Source organism: Delphinapterus leucas, chromosome 17 (genome assembly GCF_059928025.1).
Source record: "Delphinapterus leucas isolate spDelLeu-1000000601 "Yukka" chromosome 17, BTC_Dleu_Yukka2, whole genome shotgun sequence".
Lineage (NCBI taxonomy): Eukaryota > Metazoa > Chordata > Mammalia > Artiodactyla > Monodontidae > Delphinapterus > Delphinapterus leucas.
The window spans coordinates 33,528,949-33,553,862 of record NC_143145.1 but is presented as its reverse complement, the minus strand read 5'-3'; the positions used below and the strand labels follow the sequence as shown (position 1 = coordinate 33,553,862).

At 42.8% G+C, this 24,914-nt stretch overlaps 1 protein-coding gene across 1 annotated transcript in view; it reads right to left on the bottom strand.

Annotated features, from left to right (window-relative positions):
* The window catches only part of DPYS (dihydropyrimidinase), a 90,181-nt gene extending 66,801 nt beyond the window's left edge, over positions 1–23,380 (bottom strand). Inside the window, exons 1-4 of the mRNA XM_089898830.1 lie at positions 23,117–23,380; positions 8,911–9,069; positions 3,700–3,879; positions 2,246–2,435 (exon numbers count right to left, since the gene is read on the bottom strand). Of these exons, the coding sequence (XP_089754956.1) occupies positions 2,246–2,435; positions 3,700–3,879; positions 8,911–9,069; positions 23,117–23,380 (793 nt within the window). The remainder of the gene's footprint in view (positions 1–2,245; positions 2,436–3,699; positions 3,880–8,910; positions 9,070–23,116) is intronic.
* Positions 23,381–24,914: the final 1,534 nt, after the last annotated feature.

The window sequence follows — 24,914 nt, the reverse complement described above, 5'->3', positions numbered from 1 at the left end:
AGGAAGCAAGGAATGTAGGTGGTCTCCAGAAGCTAGAGAAGGCAAGGAAGGGCATACCCCCTAGAGCCTCCAGAAGGAACACAGCTCTGCTAACACCTTGGTTTCAGCCCAGTGTGACCGACTGCAGACTTCCGACCTCCAGAGCTGTAAGATAATAAATTTGTGTTGCTTTAAGCCATTAGGTTTGCTGTAATTTGTTACAGCAGTAATAGGAGACTAATACACCTTCCACAAATATGAAATAGCATAGGCAAAGGACATCACTGTGGCTTTATTTGTAACAGCTAAAGACTGGAAACGACCCAAATATCCATAATTAGAGACTAGATGAACAAATACAGTGGCATCCTCTGTACCTGCAAATGAGAATGAGGAAGCTCTCTATACCTAATATGAGCTGACCTTTAGGACATATTTTCAAGTAGGAAAAAACAAGATACAGCACACTACGGATTTTACCTTTCAAGTAGGAAAGAAAGAGAAATAAGAATATACATATGTTCCTTTTTCATAAAGAGAAACACTACAGGGTAGGCCAGAAATAAATTAATAAAAATAATTACTTATGGGTATGTGATGAAGAAGCTAGGGAAGGAAGCAAGATATCTCTGAGAATATATCTTTTATTTATTTTTTTTATTTTATTTTTTTTTGAGAATATATCTTTTAATATATCACTTTGACTTTTGGGCCAGGTAAGTGTTTTCCATATTCAAAATAAAAAATTATATTTAAAAATAATTTAAAATAAAATTAAAATATTCATATTTAATTTTAATAGTTTTCTGCCTACAATTTACATTCTAAAACCTTCCCTAGACTTACTCCGCTGCTAATGGAATTCTATCCCAATGCAAAATAAATACTCAAATCGAGAAACTGTTTCCTGACAGAACTGGCAAAATCACAGATTGCTGGTGGGTTAAGATTGACCATTTCTGCTGATTTTGCTGTTTGTTAAACCATATTCTGACGTTACGGACCTGACTGACAGGCTATGGGACACGGTACACCACTTGCAAAGCAAATAGAGAAAACCAATTTCACAGAGCTAGCAACAGCGCCATCTGGTGGCAAAACCTAAAGCTATAACTTAAAATTGAAGTACAGATTCTTTTTGAAGTGGTGTGCTCTTTTATACTGAAATTATACTATATGTGGGGAAAAAAAGCAACCAGAAATGGCTGGTAGTAAGACCTTATTAACTCCTGTGTGAAACTGAGGTGACTCAATACACGATACTGATATATTACATTTAAAAATGCATTTAGCTTGCACAAAATCCTTATTGAAACTCAAGCAACAAGAAGCAATTTTGAAAAAAATTATTTTAGTGTCAATTATAGACATGCCAAATCTATTTTCATAGTTTTTAAGATCGATGTTATAAAAATGCAGCCAGTTTCAGGTTAAAAAAACAAACAGCCAGGATGATTTACACAACTATCTCTGATTATCCGGGTTCCTAAAAGTGAGAGACAGAAACGACTACCACATCCCAGGAGGGTCTAAACTACTGAATAAAACACACCTTATTTGTTTTTCATTCTTCCTTTCCCAGTACAGGCCAATGAATAAAATTATTTCCATGTTCAATTCTTATCAAAAATAGGAGATTTTCTCCTTCTTTTAAGATGACTGTTTACACATAAAATTACACTATCGAAGTGAGGCAATTAAGCAATTTGGAGTAAACATAGCTTTGCTTTAAAAATCTTAAAATAATTGTCATAAAAACACTATTTGGATAATTGCTTCAATCGCGCCAACAATCAAGTTGCTGTGAGATGAATCAATTCGATTCAAAAGAAATTTGTGGAGCACCTACTGTGTGCCCTGCCTGACCCTGATTCAGGTACTGGAAGGGCTAGTGGAGATGCCTAAGAGCCAGGGAAGCTTCTGTAAAGTTCACTGGAGAGTTGGCAGTTAGTGGTGTGAAGGGCGGGGCTTGCGGCTGAAGAGGGCAGAAACAGACAGACGTGTAAGGCTGCGAGAACACAGAAAGGATGCTAATAAAAAGGGAGGAAGAAACGTTGGGATTGGGATTGACATATATACACCAACATGTATAAAACATAATAGGAACCTTCTGTATAAAAAAATAAAATTCAAAATAAAAAAGAAAGAAAAGTTGTGGGAATTCATGGGCAACTTTCTGATAAGCAAAAGCAGGGGTTGGCGTTATTTTACCTTACACTTTAGCTAACAGTACTAGTTGTAAGCGAGGCTACAGTTCAGGAATTACCATCCCTCCTGGCATCTGCTATCACCCTTGCTGCGGACTTGCTCATCACGTGCACGACACACAGAGGGCAGTTCACGGCGCCGGCTATGGTGATGGCTCTCAGCGTGGCTTCTGCCTCCACCGCTTCTGGGCGGCCCAGCTCATGGCCCTCAGGACCCGTTATCCCCAAAGCCAACATCTTCTTTGCTCCCTAAAAAAAGGCAGCAGGAACATACACACCGGTGAGAAAGGTTTACTAACGACAACTCCTACAATTTTGTTGTGAAACGAATGCACTGCCAGGCTTTTATTTTAGATCTATTAGGTATAGGTGTGTGTGAATGTGTGCGGAGACAGTGTGTGTTTTGGGTAAAAATAATCTACTACTCTCAAAGCATATGTTAATTTTTCATATACATATTTCACAATCAAATTATTTTGATTGAAAAGGTGACAAAGATATGAGGTCTGTTCTAATCACAGTCTTTGAAAAGTAGTGTCCATATTTAAGACTTTTTATTGGTTCAGAACAAAATATAATAAAACAAAGTATTCTAGTCCCCCATATTATATCCTTGATGAAGCGACTCATGCGATTATGTAGTTAGTTCTATGTTTTACTGATTCATTCTCTTCATTGCCTTCTTCCCCGATCCATGGAGTGATATTAGACCAGTATTTCCTCTCTCCAAAAGGGTTATTCCTTCCTTACAAAACAGTCCAGAAGTCGAGACTCAGAGTGTCAAAATGACTCGCCTGGCGTCACACAGCTAGGACGCGGAAGAGTCCAGTTTAAACCTGGTGTGTTTGAGCTTCCAGCTCACGTTTTCCTCTTATCAACCCCCGTGCCCACCGCCCACCCCCCATCCTGGCCACGGGGCCTCCATCTCACTGACTTTAATGGGAACTGAGCCCAGGGAGACAGAAAGATCAGCTAATATAAAGGGTAAGAGACAGCTCTTTAAATCTTGCAGACGGTGTATGTACCCTTTGGGCATTAATAACGGAATTAACATGAGAAATATCATCTAGATTCCTCCACAGCACATTTTAATACCCAGTTTCTGAAAAGAATGGGGCTTTAAACAGCTACCTAATGCACTGCTTTAGTCATCAGATTTCACCGATGTCCACACTTTGGCATTTTGAACCAGCAGCTTGAGCTACCTAAAAAAAAAAAAAATGCTGGGGACACAAAGAAAAATATTTGTGTTTTTAGAATAAACCTTGTCTGAGATCTAATAACTGATCTCAAAAAAGGGAACTCCTCATTCCAATACATATACCACCTGCAAAAAACTCGGAGCCGGACAGCAAGTAATTCAAGTCAAGCGTTTCCAAGCCACATAAAATTAGTTTCTGAATTTCCTTTCTTCCAATCCATTAAATGAATTTACCTACATGGGGCCAGTCGTCCTCACCTTAAGTTATGGCCATTTTCATTTCTGTGGAAGCTCTGGAAGGCAGTTACTTACCTCTGCAATTAGGTCTCCATTTTCTGCATGAACTTCAGCAATTGCTCCAATTTCCTTGCACCAAGAGAAGACCTTGTACAGCTCCACATCTCTCAGCATGTACAGATCTTTATAGGCCATAAACATCTTGAAGGAGTTCACACCTTTATCTTGGGTAAGGATTTTCATTTCTTCTTTAACCTAAAAGGGCACAAAACCCACAGCAGAATGTTACTCTTTAATTTAAAGATAATATCAGCATTCTCCAAATTCTTGCATTCATAAGAAAGTGAAGTAAAATAAGGACATCAGTTGGACTCCAGAAAAATGTAATGAAGGTCTTGATCTTTCCCCTAGGTTAGACCTCATTTCATCTGATGAACTGCTGTTGTTACGATACTTTTATTTTTAAAAATTATTTATTTATTTTGGCTGCTCTGGGTCTTAGTTGCGGCAGGCGGGATCTTTAGTTGCGGCATGTGGGATCTAGTTCCCTGACCAGGGATCGAACCCAGGCCCCCTGCATTGGGAGTGCAGAGTCTTAGCCATTGGACCACCAGGGAAGTAAGTCCCTACGATACTTTTAAATCATGAAAGAGTTAATAGTATTTCCCCCAAATACTTCACTGTTATACTTTACGAAATTCTCAGCATCTATCTCCTGATGAGAAGAAATTATTCTAGAACATGAAAACGAAGCCACTGGCAGCAAGAGAGGCAATTGTGTCTCTAGAAGGAATCAGAGCTAATGTGAAGTAAGGGTTTGGGGTCAAATCTGAAACCTACAGGATGAGTTCAGAGATGCAGGTAGTGGAAGATGCAGACTGAGCCACTGGCAGCTCCTGGGAGTTGAGTGACTCTGGACCTGTCAGAAGCCTCAGGAGCCTTCTGGGTTGCCAACTAAAAGGTTCTGATCACCGATTCCAATGTGTGGAGGTGGGGAGGTTCCCCACCCTCACCAAGTGGCTCTCCAGGCACCAGCTGAGGGGTATCCTACAATTAAACTCAATTTTCACACTATCTACCTGCACCACAGGTAGACTGCACTGTGTTCCACAAGTTAAGGGTTCAGTGCTATGGGGTGTTCAGGTTGTCACCTGCACTTCTGACCAACTGGCTATAAGTGAGAGCTTCCCACAACCCCCTCCTTGGATTCAATTAATTTGCTAAAGCGGTTCACAGAACTCAGAGAAACATTTTACTTACTGGATCACCAGCTTATGATAAAAGGATACGATAAAGGATATAGATAAACATCTGGATGGAAGAGGTATGTCCTAGGGCAAGGAATGGGGAAAGCACACGGGGCTTGAATGCCCTCTCTGAGAGCGCCACTCTCCCCAAATCTCCAATCGGTCAGCATCCTGGAAGCTCTCCAAATCCCATCCTTTTAGGTTGTGGCGGAGGCTCAATTACACAGTCATGATTGATTAAAGCATTGGCCACTGGCAACTGATCCAGCCTCCAGCCCCTCTCCCCTCCCCTCCAGGTCAGCTGGGTGGGACTGAAATTTTCAACCCTCTAATAATACAGTTGGCTCCTGGGGCAATCAGTCCCCATCTTTAGGTGGGGTCTAAAAATCACCTCTTTACCATAATAAAAGACACCTTTGTTGCTCTCATCACTTAGGAAATTCCAAGGGTTTTAGGAGCTCTGTGCCAGAAATGGGGACGGAGACCAGATATGCATTTCTTATTATAAATCGCAATGTCACACCAACAGTAAGGGACAAGTTAAGATCAAAACTAGCTTAGTAATTGCCCTTGCAGGTCCAATTCTAGTTTCAACAAAGACTAAAAACTTCAAAGGAAAAGTCAGAAGACGATCAAATAAAATTGCTTGAATTTCTACATGTTAAAAAACACACACACACACACACATACATATATATAACATAAAATATAAAACAAAAATATACGACAAAACATAAAAATATATAACAGACATAGGATTATAGCTCTTAGTTAATAAAAAATTTAAAAAGAGTTATTGCTGTTTCTACTTGAAGAAAAACCCTAACATTCTAGGTAAAAAAATGTTACAGTTCAAACAGTAAATACAAATGACTAATAAACATGGAAAAAATGTTAACTTTCCTACTGATTAAAAAGTATAAAATAGGGACTTCCCTGGTGGCACAGTGGTTAGGAATCTACCTGCCAATGCGGGGGACATGGGTTCGATCCGGGAAGATCCCACATGCCACGGAGCAACTAAGCCCGTGCGCCACAACTGGTGAGCCTGTGCTCTAGAGCCCACTAGCCACAAATACCGAGCCTGCGAGCCACAACTACCGAGCCTGCGAGCCACAACTACCGAAGCCCACGTGCCTAGAGTCTGTGCTCCACAACAGGAGAAGCCACTGCAATGAGAAGCCCACACACAGCAATGAAGAGTAGCCCCCGCTCACCAGAAGTAGAGAAAGCCCGCGTGTAGCAACAAAGACCCGACACAACCATAAATAAACAAATAAATTTATTTAAAAAAAAGTACAGAATAAAACAACGCAATTTTTCCCTACTGAATCAGCAAAGTTTTAAAAATGACAATATCACATGTTAAGTTACTCACTTCCACCACTATTTACTCCTTTACTAATTTTCCTTACTTTCCTCCATGGTGCTTTATCACCTGGCATATAATATAGTTACTTGTTGATGGCCTGCCTCCTCCTCTAGAATTTCCACCCCGTAAGAGCAGGGCCTTTGTACAGTTTGTCCATTGCTATATCCTAGAATAGTGCCTGGTCCATAGTGGCCACTCAGTAGCTTTCTGTTGGATGAATAAATGCACGAAAAGAAACGGCAAACACCAAAATGCTGAGAACGGCATCACTGAAATGATGGAATGGGTTCCAAGATCCATTAAGTGACGACAGTAAGGGCAGGACTTGCGATAGTGTGCCTCATTTTTTTAAGCTTCTTTGTAAGTTCATATTTTCTACCATGAGTCTATTATTTTTATAGTCAGAAAAAAATTGCTTTAAACGTTGTTGGAATATTCACACGATGGGGTTCCCAAAGGGAGTTATGATCTGCATTGCTCAGATGAAATACCTATTACTCCCTGAGTAGAAGAGCCTTTCTGAAGGTGGCCTCGTTAAACATCCCTGTCATCCACATCCATATCCATGGGTAAGTCTCACTATACTGTATTGCTCTCGCACCATCAGTATCACCTGGGAGCTTGTTAGAAATGCAGAATCTCAGGCCCTGCCCCAGACCTACTGCGATGGGTTGACTGTGTCCCCCCCAGATTCATATGTTGAAGTCCTAACCCCCAGTACCAAATGTGACCTCGCTTGTGTAAAAAATTAATAGAAACCTCAATTAAGCGGATGTCGGGAGACCAGAAGGGGGAGCTCTCACACCTGCATGTCAACACAGGGAAAAAAAAAAAAAGACTCCTTTCTTGGCAAGGACTCAGCCAATGAAACGTCACGGACTCTTTGTTTACTACAGCCCCCCCCCCCCAGCTTCCTTTCCCCCTCGAGGAAAGCCTGCTCCTTCCCTTGTCCTGCGGGGACTTGCACGTGGCTCGCCAAGCTTGCAGACCCTGAACTGCAATTCTCTGCTGATCCCAAATAAACCCATCTTTGCTGGAGAAATACCCAGCAGTCTATTTGTTTCAGGTCAACATTTGGAAATAGGGGCATTGCAGATGTAATTAAGATGAGGTCAGCAGGGTGGACCATAATCCAATAAGATTGGTGTCTTTGTTAAAAGGGGAAATTTAGACACAGACACACACACACACACACACACACACACACATAGAGAACATCATGTAAAGATGATGGCAGAAATTCAGGTGATGCTCCTTCAAATCAAAGAATACCAGAGATTGTCAGGAAGCCACCAGAAGCTGGTGAGAGGCATGAAAGAGATTCTTCCTTACAGCCCTCAGACGGAATCAACACTGCCAACACCTTGATCTCAGACTTTTAGCCTCCGGAACTAAAAGTGAGACAGTACACTTCTGTTGTTTCAGCCACCCAGTTTGTAGTTCTTTGTTGCAGTAGCCCTAGCAAACTAATACACTTACTGAACATAATCTGTGTTTTAACAATATTCACCAGGTAATCATTTGCATATTAAAGTGTGAGGAACACTGGTAAGGGCAAACATCTTCACCTTTGCTCTATCTTACAAAACAAGAGAGGGAGGAAAGGAGGAAGGGAGAAGGGAAAGGAGGAAGGGAGATAGAGAGGAAGGACGGGAGGGAGGGAGGGAGGGAAGAAGGAAGGTAGGAAGGTAGGAAGACCCTAAAAGCACGAAAGAGATCAGATGCCTCATTTAGAATGGTGTTTCTGGGGAAAAATTAACTTTTTCTCTGGACTATAAACCTTGCTATTACGTTTGCTGAACTATCTGTTAAAGACTGATTACTTGTTTTATATTAACTTGGTGTCTACAGTCCAAATTTTGGGAGGAAGGAGGGACATAAGTTACATGATAACTTCAAATAAAGTCATCCCATGAGCCCTTTCTGGCAAAACGAGTTCTGAATTAAGTTCAATGTGGAAAAACATGTTATTGATTTAAACCACAAGTCAAAGTTCCTTCCAAAGTACACATACATGTTTTCACGGGAAAAAAAATAAACATATTTTAACATCTCTCAAAACTGTCTTTTCTGTCTGAATCATGTTATCATTTCTGCCATGACCTAAATCATTAGCAGATACGAAGGTTGTGTAAGCTCTGTTTTGAAATGCTTTGACCAGGTGTTGATGTTAGCAGAGCACCAGGTCAGTGCACATCTAGGAGAAGGCCTTGAACACATTCCCAGTCTGTCCCTTCCTTGGTTTTTTCCCAGATATTAAAAACATTTGTAAGTAAAGTTTCGATCTGCGGGAAAACACTGCTTAAAAGTGTCCTGTATTGTTAAGTTGAGAAGTCCAGTACTTAAAAAAATTACATTTAAAGTATTTACAGTTCATGAATTAAATATTAGGAAAGTCTTTTGTGAATGAGTATAAGGGATTTATCCTACCACTTTCATACACCTTAAATTTTTTTTTAGTTTTCTAAGTTGATAATACCTCACATGACTCAAAATTCAAACGGTACAAAACAGTATGCAGTGAAAAGTCTTCCCTCCAACTCTGAGTTCCAGGAAGCCACCAACATCACCAGTTTCTTACGTTTTGACATTGCCTGTTCCTTGACCTTTGCACAGAACAAGGACTAAAGGACTAAACGGAAGAAACTGGACCCCCCAGTGGTTCACCTGCTCACTCCACCATGTCACTGCCACATGAAGGCTGTAGTCACAGCAGACTTTGGGATCAGCCCAGCTTCGCCAGGTCTCGAAGGCCTCGATGAGGGAGTGGCCTTTGTGAGGAATGGCAAAATCAATGATCATGGTGGTGCCTCCTGCCAGGGCAGCCTGGAATCACAAAAGAGTTTCAACAGGTTAGCCATCAGTTTTCTAGCTGAGTCATTTATCCCCTTGAACAACATGCATTTGCAAGCACTTGGGCAAACTTGATGGGTCCAGGAAATTGCACAAAGATGCTGCCTGTTTAAAAGATCTAGAAAGACATGAATAGATGTTCCATAAATTAAAGTTTGAAGTATTAAAAGAGCTGGAATTGCTTCTGCAAAAAGAATGACAAGTCTGATGAAATGAAAACGGCTCTGACCAAAGAAAATAGCGAAGGCTGTAAAGTAAAACCAAAATGGAAAAACGGAGAAGATTCAAACATTTTTCTTCTCAAGAAAACATCATTGTACAATCCACTTCGTTAGAATCAATCTTGGTGAACTGTATCTCTAACTACACTGTGTTCCACACAGAATCCTGGGAGACTCACGTGATTCCCACCTGACCTTCATTCCCCACAACCAACTGGTGACTCCTTAATCTTTCCTTAATTCTCAACTGTCCCCTCTAATCCATCTCCAATGCTCTGGTCTTAATGTCACCCCTCAGCTTGATCTTTATGTCCCCAGTTTTGCTCTTACTTCCTCCAACGCAAACCCCTTTTTGCAATTAGCGGGAAATTCCGAAGCACAGATGTGACCCCTTGACTCCAAGACTTAAAACTGAATGCTTCTCACTGCCTCTGGAATAGCACTGGATCTTTTTAACATGATCTACAAGGCCTTGCACGATCTGCCTCGAAGCTTCTATTTCCCTGGCATATTACACTACGTTACATTACAACTGGATTAAAAACTATTAAGTTATTAAATCATGTCTTTGACTAATTACTGACTTTGATTTTATTTAAACTAAGATTAAAAGATGGTTAAATGTGTTTTTAACTGCTGTGTTCAGACAATGTAGGTGAAAAAAAAAAAAAACATAGGGAGGTATATACTAGTGCACTGGTTAAGGGCACCGACCAAAGAGGCTTATTGGTTCCAGGGCACAGCTCAGATTCAGCACTTGTCAGCTACGGTACTCTGAGCAATTCCTTAACTGCTTCCTTCCCTCCTTCCTTCCTTCCTTCCATCCTTCCTCCTTCCCTTCCTTCCTTAATTCGTTCCTTCCTTCTTTCCTTGTACAGTATTGTTCTGTACATTCTGCACATCTGATCCCCAGAACTTATTCATCTTATAACTGCAAGGCTGTGTCCTTTGATCAACAGCTCCCCATTCCCCCCATGCGCCCCGTCCCCAGCCCCTGGCAACCACCGTTCTACTCTTGGTTTCTCTGAGTCTGGCTTTTTTAGATTCCACATATAAGTGAGATCATATAATATCTGTGTTTCTCTGTCTGACTTATTTCACTTAGCACAATGTCCTCAAGGTCCATCCACTTTGTCACAAATGGCAGGACTTCCCTCTTTCTGGATAATATTCCAGTGTAGACATACACCATATTTCCTTTATCCACTCATTCATAGATGGACACGTTAACTTGTCTATATCTAGACTATTGTGAATAATCCTGCAATGAACATGCAAGTGTAGACAGGAATTTCTTAACCTCTGTGTGCCTTTGATTCCTAACCTGTAAAGTGAGGACAGTAATTGTACCTGAACCATAGGGTTGTTGGGAGGATTAAATTGGGGTGACGTATATAAAGTGCTTAATACCGTGTTTGACTCAGGGTAAGTGCTTCATAAGCTTCAGCCCACAAGGAGTGATGAGCCTTTGCACCACTGCTTTAGAATCGGGCACTTCCCCGCTTTTCATACATTGACTCATCCCACCACCAGAAACATGGTCATGTTACAACAAAGAAGGGAGTGCCACCAGCTTCCCTCCCAGGTCTGCACCCCTGTCACCCTCCCCCCCACTCACAGCCCCCCAGACATGCCGAGTGCTCCCAAGGTCCCAGCTGCTACATTAGCTCCATTCTATCTCCTTGTTCTTGCTTACTTCAATGGATTTTTATTTTTCCTTAAGTCACTTGGTCCCACTCCAACTCTTTTTGCTCTCAAAAATCTCACTATTTATACAGGATCCTGTACCTTATCTTTAGATAACAATTGCCTTATGCATGGCAAAACAATACATATTTGCATTTCTTAAGAAATCCCTATTGGTATAATGACAATTCCAGAAAAAATTCCTTAGGCTCTATATTTTTATTTGAATGCAGATTAACCTTCTCACTTTCTTCCTTCTAAAATGTCTTCTCACAGATATCCCTTGAGGCTGAAGGGCATTTTTCTAATAGAAAGTGCTGTTAATTAAAGTGTTGGAAGAAAGTACTTTTTTAGTGTCTACTGAACTAGAAAATCAAGCTTAAAGAGCAATTCTTTCCATATTAAATGTCTATCACATGCAGGATGTGGGGAAACTAAATACAGTGCTGGTAGAAATATAAATAAAATGATGCAGCCACTGTGGAAAATAGTTTGGCAGTTCCTCATAGAGTTACCATATGACCCATCAATTCCACTCCTAAGTATATACCCAAAAGAAATGAAAACGTGTCCACACAAAAACTTGTACACAAATATTCAGAGCAGCATTATCCACAATAATCAAAAAGTGGAAACAACCCAAATGCCCATCTACTGATGAATGGATAAACAAAATGTGGTATATTCATACAATGGAGTATTATTTGGCCATAAAAAGGAATGAGGTTCTGATGCACTTGCTACAACTTGGATGAACCTTGAAAACATGATGCTAAGTGAAAGAATCCAGTCACAAAAGATCACATATCATATGATTCCATTTATATGAAATGTCCAGAAGAGATAAATCCATAGAGACAGTAAGTAGAATAGTGGTTGCCCGGAGCCAGGGGGCTTGGGGAAAGTTGGGGTGCTATCTAAAGGGTATGGGCTTCTTTCTGGGGAGATAAAAATGTTCCAAAATTGATTGTGGTGATGGTTGCACAGCTCTGTGAACATACGAAAGAACATTAAACTGTACACTCTAAATGGCTAACTGGTATTGTATATCAATTACATCTTAACAAAATTATTACCAAAAAACTGTCTACCCAAGTAAGCCATTACAGGGAGTGAGTGGGCTGTTACACACAATGCAATGAACAGTCTTCCCTCCAATTCTGACTTCCAGGAAGCAACCAACATCACCAGTTTCTTGTGTTTTGACACTGCCCATTTCTTGATCTGCCCATTTCTTGATCTTGTACAGAGCAAGGACTAAGGGACTAAACGGAAGGAACTGGACCCCCCAGTGGTTCACCTGGTCACTCCACCATGTGACACACAAATAGTCAGACCGTCTAGAGGGGGAGACAGAAACAGGCACAAACAACTATAATAAAATAATCAGATGGTAATAATAGGTAGCAAGTACACTTCCATAGAAAATGTGGTACAGGAATTGCTAAAGGGAAGTTAAAATTGCTAAGCTCCCTAGAAGAGGAAAGGACTGCTGGGAATTCAGAGGAAGCTGGGATTTGAATTAGCATTAGGACATAAATGTGCAGTTGCCAATAAGGATAATAGTATCTAACTTGTAGTGAGTGCTTATTATGTGCCAGGAACTATTCTGATGTTCTAAGTGCTTTCACCATCTCATGAGCTCTGCAGCAGGTCGTACTGTTAACTCCTTTTTAGAGTTGAGGAAACTGAGGACAGCACCGTGAAATAACTCCCCACATCTCACAGCTAGAGAATAACAAAGGCAAGACTGGACCCAGGTCATTGGGCTCCAGAGCCAGTGCTTTCAGTAACAGTTGACAGCAGGGGGGAAACTCTGAGAAAAGGGTCCGTGAGGAAGCATCAGCAGAAAAGTGGTAAAGGGCAGAATGTACACGCAAAAGAGAAACAGACTCACAGGTAGCGAACACAAACCTCTGGTTATCAAAGGAGAGAAGGAAGATGGGGAGGGACAAATTAGAAGTATGGGATTAAGAGATACAAACAACTATGTACAGAACAGATAAGCAACAAGGATACACTGTACAGCCCAGGGAATTATACCCATTATCTTGTAATAGCCTATAATGGAGTATAATCTGCAAAAACACTGACTCACTGTGCTGTACACCTGAAACCAATGTACTACCGTAAACCAACTGTTCTTTAAAAACAGATGACTGGGATGTGTGAAGCAACGGTTCCCAGAAGAAGGCAAGGCAGTGTCTGTCTGTCTGCGGGGGTGACGGGAGTCCAGGAGCTGATTTTGACTGGAGTGACTGAGAGGTGGCAGATGAGGGGCCAGAGGAGGGCAGCCGATCTGGTCTTTGGAGGGAGCATGAATTCTGTGGAGAGCAGCCTGAGCGTGAGGTGCTCGGGCACATGTCCACTCTGTGTGTTTACAGACAGAGGAACGCAGCCCTGATGCTGAAGAGCACTCAAACGCAGGAGAAGGACGTGGCAGTCACCTTGCAGAGGACGCCAGAGGGGTCCCAAGGTCAGGGGAAATAACCAGAGAGAGAGAAGCCACGGCGACATGCTCCAGACCATACCAACCCTTAGCTAGAAAACAAAACAGGTCTGAGCCACTGGCTGTTTCTGGGTGGAGTGACTACAGATCCTTTTAATTTTCCTCTAGTTACATTTTCTCTTCAATAGTTGCTACATTTTCTATAACAAAGCCTAACTTTCCAAAGAAGAAAAAATAAAGATTTTACATATATGTGATACAAACCCAGGTATGCATGTATATGCCATATAAATTAAGTAGCTCAACTTCGATGGGCCTCTTATGAGACTGAAGATGTGATGGTCAAATGGCCACTTTTTTTTTTTTAACTACAGCAAATTGAAATTCCTGGGGCTATCATTTAAAAGCCCATAAATAAGGATTTATCCCAGATGCTCTATCTCCCTAATGAACAGAAAAGGAGCAGCCACTTGTCTTCTTTGGTTTCTTCTCGTTCTGTTTCTCCTCCCTAATTTCCTCCTTCTTCTCACCCTCAAAACGGGAACAGATCTAGAAAAACTATAGTGCCTGGGACAGGATAGCCTGGGCCAATCCTAGGCAGTGGATTGATAACGGAACCTGTTTTTTTCCAAACCCCTGGGGCTTTATCCATCCACCTGCCGCAGGGATCCTGGCTGCTACCCTGGGACCTGGCAAACAGTGGCCGGGCACTGTCAGCGCCCCAGCCTCCTTTGAACCTCTTTCTTCCTCCTGCCTTTTCGGTTCTCTCTGGTTACCCAGGGTCCCTTGGCTGCCCAAAGTTATCTCAAACCCCTGACTATTATTTCAAGGTCTGAAATGTTCCCTTCTTTCCACTGGATCCAGGGAGCCACGTGCCAGAGCTGCAGTTCTGTAATCCCAATTAGAGGGGGCACCAGGAGGTTTGTGAAGGAGACCTGCCCCTCCCGGGAAGTATCTGCCTCTTGAAAGAAGAGCTTGTTCAAATGCCCAGTCCTGGGTTAAGCATCTTACACACATTAGCTCATTGAATGAAGCCTTGCTATGGTCCTGAGAGGTAGAAATTGCTTTTCTTATTTTACAGTTGAGGATACTGAGGCTCAGAGAGGTCAAATGACTCTCCAGGGTCACGCAGCTGGTGAATTCTCACTGGGAACATGGAGGAGGACACAGCTCTGAGCAGGAGCTCTTACATTCAGCCTACTCTGGGCCTCAGCCCTAGGCAGGCCACTCCCCCTTATCCATCTTCCATTTAGCGTGATCTGACTTCCAGCCTGTCGCCCCGGGTCATCAGTGAATCATTACTTGGAGAAAGGCGTAGGTTGGTAAAATGAACCAAGCACTTAGGAAACCCAAAGCCCTACCAAGACAAAACAAGTCCCATCAAATTATAAATTGTAAATTCACAAATGAGACGCAACTTTATGAAGCTCACGTGATGTTCATCACTGCGACAACTGCCGTTGGAATAATGCACCCCTAAAAGAGTTATGACAAGGAAAGGCCCATGTTAGTGCTTCTTGGCCTTCACACACTTGTTAGCCATGGGATAATTAACTTTATCCAGCAAACCAACTCATCTGAACATCTCATTCCTAGCCCACCTTGGATATTTTCAGTATTCATTGAATTGCTTTTAACATCAGATGCTTCTAGGTTCACTTCACAAAATGTTCACCAGGGTCAACGTCTGAAGAATGAAGAGAGTTTACGGGAGGGGGAACCAGTAAAGGGTGAAAATTTCTTTCATATTCTTATACAAAGCCTAATTGTTTCCTTTGTATTTATTGCTGATTGACTTCTCCTTTATTTGTCAGTCAGCCAAACAAAATGCGTTTGCCTTTTCTAATCTTGGCTCATAAATCAGTTCTTTCGGCTCCTAATTACTTTGGCTGTTCTCCCTTGAAAATCTTCCAATCTGTCTAAAACCTTCTCTTGAGGGAAAAAGAGCATGTGCTGTCTTAGGTGGAAACGTGACAGAACATAAATTGGGATAAACTCTTAACCAAAAGTGGGGTCATAATATGACAGAACACAAGATTTTACTTAAGACTGTATTAGGTTGTAAATCATTATTGAAAGCATCCCAAAGATTTTCTTTCCTTTTATGGTGTCACTGAATTTTCATTTCTAAGCTCATCCTAGAACAAGTAACTTTGTTTCACTAAAATTTATCAGAGGACCTGCTCGACCCAAATAAAACAAAAAGAAACCCAGCAGTACATTTGAGCCTTAGGAAGAAAAACACGTGGCTGAATTTTCAGATTTCTCATAGTCACTAAGACTTATGAAAACAAACTTCATGATCCCAGTTTACGTTCCAACTCTAGAAGCATATCCAGCTTTGTAAAGATGTCCTCCACAGTGCCTCTCCACACTCCTTGCCTCCCCAAATGTGAAACGTTAATCACACCGTCACCCATCCCACTGTGCAAACCACAGACTCAAGAGGCACCCTTGACGTCTACCTGTTCCCTTCCCTACATCCCCAAATCCAATCCATCAGCAACCTATCCCCTCCCCTACACACTCCATGAGTCTCCATACTTCCTGCATCTGCACCTCCGTTGCCCTGTGCCACCCTCATCTTCTGACTAGACTAGACCTGCTAGTCTGGGCCACTTCCAATCTGTTATTGACTTCCCTCTGCTCTCAGGATGAAGAAAACAATTATTACACAGCCCATAAAGCCCTGCACGATCTGAGTTCCTTTCCACCTCAGAGAGACAAGTCACCCATACTCTTCTCTCCCTGTCCCCTCTCTACCTAGTCCAGTGACTCTTAACCGTGGCTGCACACTGGCATGGTCTAGGGAACTTTTATCCTGTCCCCCAGAGATGCTGATTCAGCTGATGTAGTTTCATCTCCATGTGCCCTGTGCCTGTTACAGTGCCTGGTACATAAATACCCTTTAAATGTTTAAGGAAGAAAGGAAGAGAGACCAATGAATTTCTCCCAGAAATTATGAGATGGAAGAATTAAGATGGTTCACTTTTCCAACAGCAAAGTGGGAAAGCTGCGCAAGTTGCATATTCACGTGAGATTTCGTTTCTCAAAAAGATTGCTAGCCCCGGCTGTGTGGTTTCTGAAATCCTTCTATGAAAATGTTACTGTAGAATGTAGACTCTGAGCACACTTGAAAGCTGAACGCTCAGTTTTGTCCCAAGCCCGTTACCTAATCAGCGTTAACCAGGACTTTTAACAAAACAGAATTATAGTCTATTTCTATATCTATGCCTCCAATAATTTCCTGTTTTTAAGTAAAGACTATGGTTTGTTTTATTTTAAGCTTTTACGTGTGAACAGGTCCTCAGGGCTCAGGAACTCATGACTATCACTATAACGTGAAATTCCTCTATTAGATGCGATGAAACATAACAGAAAAACTGCAGTGTCCTCCCTCAACTGTTACGTGACATCTGAATAAAAGCACAAGACGGTGCTGAGGAGAAGGCTCTGGGGAGTGGCAGAGGCTCACTTATTGGAAATGCAGCCCAGCGATGCCAGCAATTAGGAATGGTGACCAAGCACAAGGGAAAAAGCCAGGTCAAAACCTGCTCACTCAAAAATAGTCACAAATTGTCCAAGTTAAGTCTACAAGTCCAGAAGTCCACTGTATATAATTTATTATTAAAGCCAAGATAAATTAGAACCCCATATACCTCCAGTCTGTCTGCCATTGCGAGCAAAGACCACAGTTTGCATCTCTATAACCCCAACCATAATGCCTGGCACGTAGTGGGTTTCCAAGAACTATTTGTTGACTGAATTCATGGAACGTAACTATCAACTTGAAAATTCCTTGGCTTAAGGTTATTCCATATTAGACGGCAGTGACAAGGTCCAGAATGTGCCACTGCGGCATAAAAATCATTTTGAGCTGCGGGCATTTGAGAATGGGCTTTTTTTCCTGAACTCCCTTACCTGCCTAAAAGCAGAGCTTTTCGAAAGAACTGAACTGTCATAAATGCCTCTCCAGGAAGATGACTCTTACCACCTGAGACTAGAAGCCTGCACTGCACCTAAATAGACCTCGTCATGAGCTATCGTATATCCAGCTATTCCCCTAAGAACCCACTGGTCTTTCCTAAAAGTCATTTGTTTTTCCATAAGTGCCCTTCTTCCCCTCCCCTTCCCTTGCTAAGGTGATATAGAAGTCCCAAATTCTAACCGCCTCCTTGAAGCACATTTTTCTGTGAACTTGCACTGAATGTACATGAATTTTAAAAATCTATCTTTTCTCTTGTGAATCTGTCTTTTGTCAGTTTAATTTGTGGGCCCCCCAAAACTAAACATAAGAGGTTAGGGGAAAAATTTTTCTTTCCCGACAGCAACGTCAAGGAAACCTTGAATCCTGACTACCTCTGTCAGACACTGAAGGCATGCAGTCCAGATAAATGAGGGAGAAAACAAGCAGTGGAAGTGGAAAGCATGCAAAACTCAAGTATGAAAACTGAAAGAAGGCAAGTCCCAGAGTCTGTAAAATTCAGTGAAAGGATTCCTAACACACAATACCTTCAATAGGGCCAAAGCCCTATTTAATATCAAGTGGTTTCAAATTAATCTTTGAAATGGTTTTATTTTCTTCCTCTGATTAGTGCAAAGATTAACTTTGTAATCAGTAAATAGCCACTGAAGGAAATCACAAAATTATACACTCTTACAGCTGGAACATGGAACTTATTGACACAAGAATGTTCAAAGCTCAGCCTTACAAGCAATTAAAGAAATGCTTGTTTAAAAACATTAAGAAATTCTATGTTTTCCCTATTAAATTTGCATAGATTTTTAAAAAGTCAATATCCACAATCAGCTAGGATGCAGTGAGATGGGAATTAGGATGTATTGCTGGGAGGGGGGCATAAATTGAAGGGCAATCTGGATGTGCGTGTTAGACTCCTTTAGGATGGATCTAACACTCACGGCCCAGGCATTTCACCCTGAGGGGTGATTTCTACGTCAATCATGAGGAATCTGAGTGATGAATTACGTCACAACATTGTTATGCACAAGCCAAAAAAGCTGGAAGCCGCCAAAATGTCCAACACCAACAAGAGAGTGGAGCTGTTAACAGTTGGGGAAACAGAGGATGAAAAATGGGTCGAGCACTTGAAGAGAAGGATAAACTTGGGCACTTGAAGTTTGAGGCGCCTGTGGGACATTCACTGTCAGATGGGCAGAAATGGAAGCCGGATGCGGAAGAGATACAAGACCAGAGAGAAAGATCTGGGACTCAGCCTCGGAGAAGTCAACAGGCCACAGAAATCACGTTCTCTGACAGCAGTGAAGGCCGTGGGGGAAAGGTTTAACGAACAAGGCTGATTCCAAAGTGCATGCACCATTTAGTAGAAGGAAAAATGTTTATACGTGCCCCCAAAAAGAAAAATCTGAAAGGAAAAATGTTAAAAGCAAAATGTTGAAATTATAGATGATTTAGATATTATTTTTCTTTATACTCTTCTGTATTTTCCTTTTTTTAAAAAAAAAATTAAAAAAAGCAGTGTCTTCATTCAACTATGTATAATAAGTGAATATAATGCTCCAGCATTTTCCTGAATGATAAATATATGTATTTTTCATTACTTAAAAAAAAATTTAATCCGAGATGTTCTAACTATTGCCTTGTTTTACAGATATGGAAATGCTGACAAGACCAGTAGAGGAAGTGACTTGCCCAAGGTCATGCAGTCAGCAAGCACAGCTTCTGAAAACCATCCTGGAGCTCCAGCAAGAAACGGAAAAAGGGATTTGGTTTGTAACCAAGCTCTCTGAATCACAGCTCTTCTACCAGGTGAGGAAGCTTTATAAATACAACCATAAATATGTGCTTAATCATATACCTTCCACTGCCTTATTATAAGTAATCACCTCCATGGCATTTTACCAAAATGTTCCAGAGCAAAGTATAATCTTCTCTCTTGATAATTTTGAGGACTTTTTGTCCTTCACAAAAAAAGTGTTCTGCATTTTCTCAATTAGAAAAAAAAAAAAAGATCCTTTTGCCAGCTACTGATGCTGTCAGGTTTTTAATGTGAGTCCACCCACTCCAAGCTGTATCTATGTCTGAATACAAATACATATATTTGAAGACTGGCCAAGTTCTTTTAATTCATTCTCTTATCACAGGATGTAGTAAAAGCAAAGTCATATTTCCTTCAAGTTTATCTCATTTTCAATACCCATTTGAATAAAAAAATCCCATTGTCTTTCACGATGGATACTGAATTACTGGAAGACCACTGTACATCTAGTCTAGGCCAACAAAATGAAATATGATTTCTTCAAAGCAGAATGCTATTTCCATTACTTACATCAGATGGAAAGCTTTTACCTGTAATTAATAAATCAATTATAAGCTTTAAACCTACCTCTGACATGAATTAGATTTCCAAAATATGTAACCTTTGGTTGACCTATATTTCATTTTTAAAACTGGGGTCCATCACAATCTAGTGATCAATACATAGAACACCACAAATAGTATCCCTTCTGTTTGTCAGATATTATAAATGATTAGCATTATGCTTGCAGGAAGCACACAGCTGTTGGTCTAACCTTTTGGGGTCCATCTCCTGAAAGCATGATACATCGTTCTTACTTTATGGCTTTCTGTACTTAAGGTACCCATTTCTGTAGCCTTAGGGATGATGTGGCTATAAATGCACGTATAAATGTCTCACAAACCCACACCGTGAGATGTGTATTTATTTTGACAAACTTAACTGCCTACAGTGTTGGGAAGGTAAAGAAGGGCTAGTGTATTTCTGAAAGATGACTTTGCTCTGTCTTTGACAAAAGACATCTCACAGTAACACACACCTTACATTTACAGCTTCTTCATCTACCTACTGCCATTCTGACGAATCTAAACATTAGACTTTTTTTCAATCATCATTTCAGAAAGGAAGAGAACCTAGTAGGTAAGAGCTCTAGGGATGGCAGGCAGTCCTGAATTTGAAGAGCCACTCTGCCACTTACCAGGTGTGCGACCTTGGGCAAGTGACTTAAGTTTCAGTTTCTTCAACTGCAAAGAGTAGACAATGGCACCTGGGATTGTTGGAAGACAATGCACAGCTTAGCACACTGTCTAGTACATAGCACGGGCTTGATAAAGTAAATGTTACTTAACAGTACTCATAAGATGCTTTTCAAGTTTGGTGTATAATATGAGGAGCATTTACAAAAGACTTCTTTGTCCCTGTTTCCCCAAACCAGAAACTCCATCAACATTGCCTTGGGAATTATCGTGAAGACTCTAGAAAAGAGAACAAAATAACTCCACAATGCCCTTCTTTCAGAACTCAGGCCAATACTTTAATGCTCATGTCTATCTGTATTTACCTGGCTGGTTCCATTTTACGGAGCCTCATCTGTTTGTGGGATGGGGATGTCCTGGGATTCAACCAACCAATTCTAGAGTAGACTTTTGCAACTTTGCCCTTTTGTGAGTGCTGTTTAATGTTCCACGTGAATTTAGTCTTTGCTAAATCTTTGACCTTATCTCGGACCATATCATTTTCTGCTTGTGATCCTAAGCTCATGAAAAACATGTTTTCCTTTAATGTTTTGACAACCTTTAAGTACAGAAACGCCTAGAGAATCAACTGGTAAGTTCTTTCAAATGGTGAGAACAGACTATACATAATATGCTACAAAAGCCTGCCTTCTAAGTATGGAATCGTAAATCTCTCCACACTGGAATCCCAGAATGGCCAAGAACAGATAGAAAACTAAGAACCACCTCCCAGGGTCTTGGGGCATGCACAGATAAGCTTGAGAATGAGAAGGAATGTCCTGCCCTGGCAACATTCTAACCCTGCTTCTTGGCTGTTTCTGATCTGGAACCCTGATCAGAGAAAGGGAAATAATGAGGGGGAATAATGCTAGTGGGCCTGGTGACTGATGGTCAGCCATAGCAGCAGGTCCCCACTTGGCAAATGGGGGTGTCAATGGAATGCCCTGCCATCAGCAATGCACTTAGTGAATGACGAGTCTGTGATAACAGAAAGTGCATGTACTATAACTGAATACAACAGGTTACAAAACTTTTATAATACAGGTACACACATTCATACACACATGCACAATACAACCTCAATTATGTAAAATAAAGCATATGAAAACCATAAAGACAATACACCAAAACACTGGTTGTCACTGACTGGGAGATTATGGGTAATGCTTTTCCTCTTTCTACTTTCTTATTATTTTTTTCCAATTGTCTATAATCGTGTATAGCTTGGATATCTAAAAAACGTATTTTAAATGTCAACATAAATTCATTGAAATTTAGCAAATTTCACGTTTTAGCGAGAGAGAAAAATGAATACTCTTCACAACAGATAACGATCCTTCCTACAAACGACTTTGACCATTGTCCTGATGGTAAAGGTTGATAATTAGTAACTAGGAGGACGCTTTGCAAATACTGGCACCAGCAGCCTGCCCCAGACCCCTCTCTCTGGGTCAGATGGTTCTTTTTTGTGTGAAACATTCTGGTCTATCCTAGAGGACTGGGGAACGTCGAGGGAGAGAGGTGTAGGGAGAGTGAAACTGTTAGAAATCGGTTGGGTAACGGATATATCCTCAAAACTGCTCTGAAAGTGTTTGCAGCCTGACCTGCACTAAACAGATCGATCTGTTTCACAGACACTAGGGCGTGGCCCACCAGGAAAAACCCGCGCATCCGTGAGTGACAGCTTAGACCTTAGGCATATCGATACTTCCACTTTGCAAGGAGCCGTTTCTCCCACCACATCCCCAAACGCAAGCCTCAAGGAGGGTGTAGGTTTGGCTCCAGCCTAAGTGCTGCGGGCAGTTTTAACTTTATGTTCCTGTAAGGCTGCCCTGTGCATCTCCTTTGGTTTCGGGAGCTCTGAAGATCCGTTTAAGGTTCTGTTCATAGACTGAGCCTCTAGGCCTTTGTGTCTAGAGAAACCCAAGCCTCCCTCACCTGGGGACCTGTGATCTGATCCTCCTACACCATCAGTAAAGATGCAGGTGCTCAAACAGCAAAAATCAGGGTCTGTGTTTAATGTCCCTGGGGCAAGCACGTCGGAGAAGTGGTGGGGACAGGGCAAGTGTGAGTGCTGGGAGACCATTTCTGCAACAGTTCTCTTGGAAACCCTTGTCCACGTCGTACTTTTCCGGCTGGGGGGTGGAGGCAAAGACTGTGGACGCGTGGGCTCATCACTATCACCCTGCCAACGTTTGAGTGACGGCAGTAACTTCTAGGTGAATGGATTTTTCACTCGGTTTGGGCTGGGGATGGATGATGGGGACAAACGGCTGGGAGTGTCGACTTAAAAGAGTCTATCGATTTTATGGAGGCCTTGTGGACTTCCACAGAACACCCAGTGAAAAAGAGAGGTTCTGGGGGAAGGGTGCAGAGAAACGAGGGTGCGGGAATAGACTGCCATAAACTTGCCAATTACCCAAAGAGAGCAGGGGGCGCCCGGCTTAGCCAAAGCCGGGCTGATGCCACCGAGGAGGGCCACCTAGAAGAAGGAAGCTCAGCGTGGGCGCCTTGACCCTCCGCGGCTCGCTCCCGCCCCCTCAAACCCCCGCGCGGCGCGAGCCGGCCCAGCCAGGCCCCGGGGGCGCAGCCTCAGAGGCGGCCGAGGGCTCGGCGGGCGTCCCGGGGTGCAGGGCGCGGCGAGGCGTGTACCTTGGTGCCCTGGTAGAAGTCGTCCACGGACCGCGAGCCCATGAAGGGGAACTGCATGTGCGTGTGCGTGTCGATGCCGCCGGGCAAGACCAGCTTGCCGGCGGCGTCTAGGACCCGCAGCCCGGCCGGCGCGTCCCCGGGCGGCAGCAGGTCGCGCCCCAGCGCCCGCACCACGCCGTCCTCCACCAGCACGTCGGCCACCTGCGAGGAGTCGCCGTTGACCACGCGTCCCCCGCGTATCAGGAGCCGCGACGGCGCCGCCATGGCGAGCGTCGCACGCGCTGCTGGCCGCCCTCCGTCCGGGGGCACGGGGAGGGGGCCCGGGCCGGGCTCCGGGTTTATCAAGGACCCGCTGCGAGGGGGCGGGGGAGGAGAGGCTCCACCCCCGGGGGGCTGGGCCTGCGCGAAAGGCTGGGGCGGACTCCGAGGTCAGCGGGCTTCAGACCCGAAAGTTCTGCCGCCCGGAATCCAGGTGTACGTCCAGACCCTAGATGTACACCGAGATTTTTCCCTTCCAGTCATTGGAAGGGAAAAGTCTTGGAGGTAGTTTTAAAGACGAGGGACGTTTGTTTTCCTTTCTAAGAAAAGGCACTTTGGGGAAAAAATCCACCTCATTTCTTCCCTTTATGAAGAGTGTGTCTGTACCAAAACGCAGAGAGACAGGCAGAGAGAGAGAGGAAGGGAGGGAGACAGACAGACAGACACCACCAGCAACAATGAAAATACCCACGCCCCAAAGAACCACTTGATCTGGATTTCCTTTTAAATATTCTTAACTGTGCGAGGAGCAAAGATAAATGACATTCTCGTCCTCAAGGAGCTAAGAGCCAACAGTGACACACATACATATTTCAATGGATAACAATATATAAACCAGAAAATTCTGCCTTCGAGAGAGGCTAAAGATACGAGTTTAGAAGAAAGGGGGAGTTTATTTCTGCCTTGAAGGAAATTAGATATGGAAGATTCACAAAGAGGTATTTGAACTAGGACACAGAGGACATGGACATGGAGAGATAAGAGCTGGGAAGAGGGATGATGTTCTGGGCGAGGGAACAGGCTGGATAAAGGCACAGAGAAGGTGATGGCAAGTTGAGTGTGACCTCCACGTGGTTAAGCTGAGGGGATAGGGTTGGACAGTTGTGGACCACCCCTTTCCTCCCAGGGGAGAAGGATGAAGAGTAGACAGAGCAGTGAGAGAGAAGGGAGCTCGGGGAGCCCTGTGTGAGGGACGACAGCAGTGCGGGGTTTCAGGAGCACCAAGATCTAATGCCATAGGAAGGGTGGGGAGTGTGGTGTACGTGTGCTGTTCCATCGTCTATTCTCATCCTCATTCTGCCAACAGTCACTGGAGTTTCTCTGGCAGGAAATCCTCCCCGTGCATTCTCAGAACACTCACCTCGGTGGAACTGATGGGACCTCCGGCTCTGGGACTGATCTGCTTATCTAAGCACTGCCAGTCACAGCAGGAAGTCCTCACGGCCACGGTGATGTGTTCAGGGATGACACGGGTCCCAAGAAGACTAACCGTGCTCAGTGAGAGCTGATGCTAACTTGTGTTAGGTTGAGCAGATGAAGAGCTTTCTCTTTCCTGCTGGACTTGAATCCTGGAGGGAGTAAAAGACAACAAGGGAATAGTCCTGTGAACAGAGCCAACAGAGAGAACAGAAAGGAGAGATGGAGAGGGACTGGGTTCTCATGACACCGTTGGTGCTCCTGAAACCAACCATGCCTGATGTCCCCTCTTTCAGACTCTCCGGTGTTTGCTTCAGCTGGTTTACTTTGGTTCTTTTGTCAT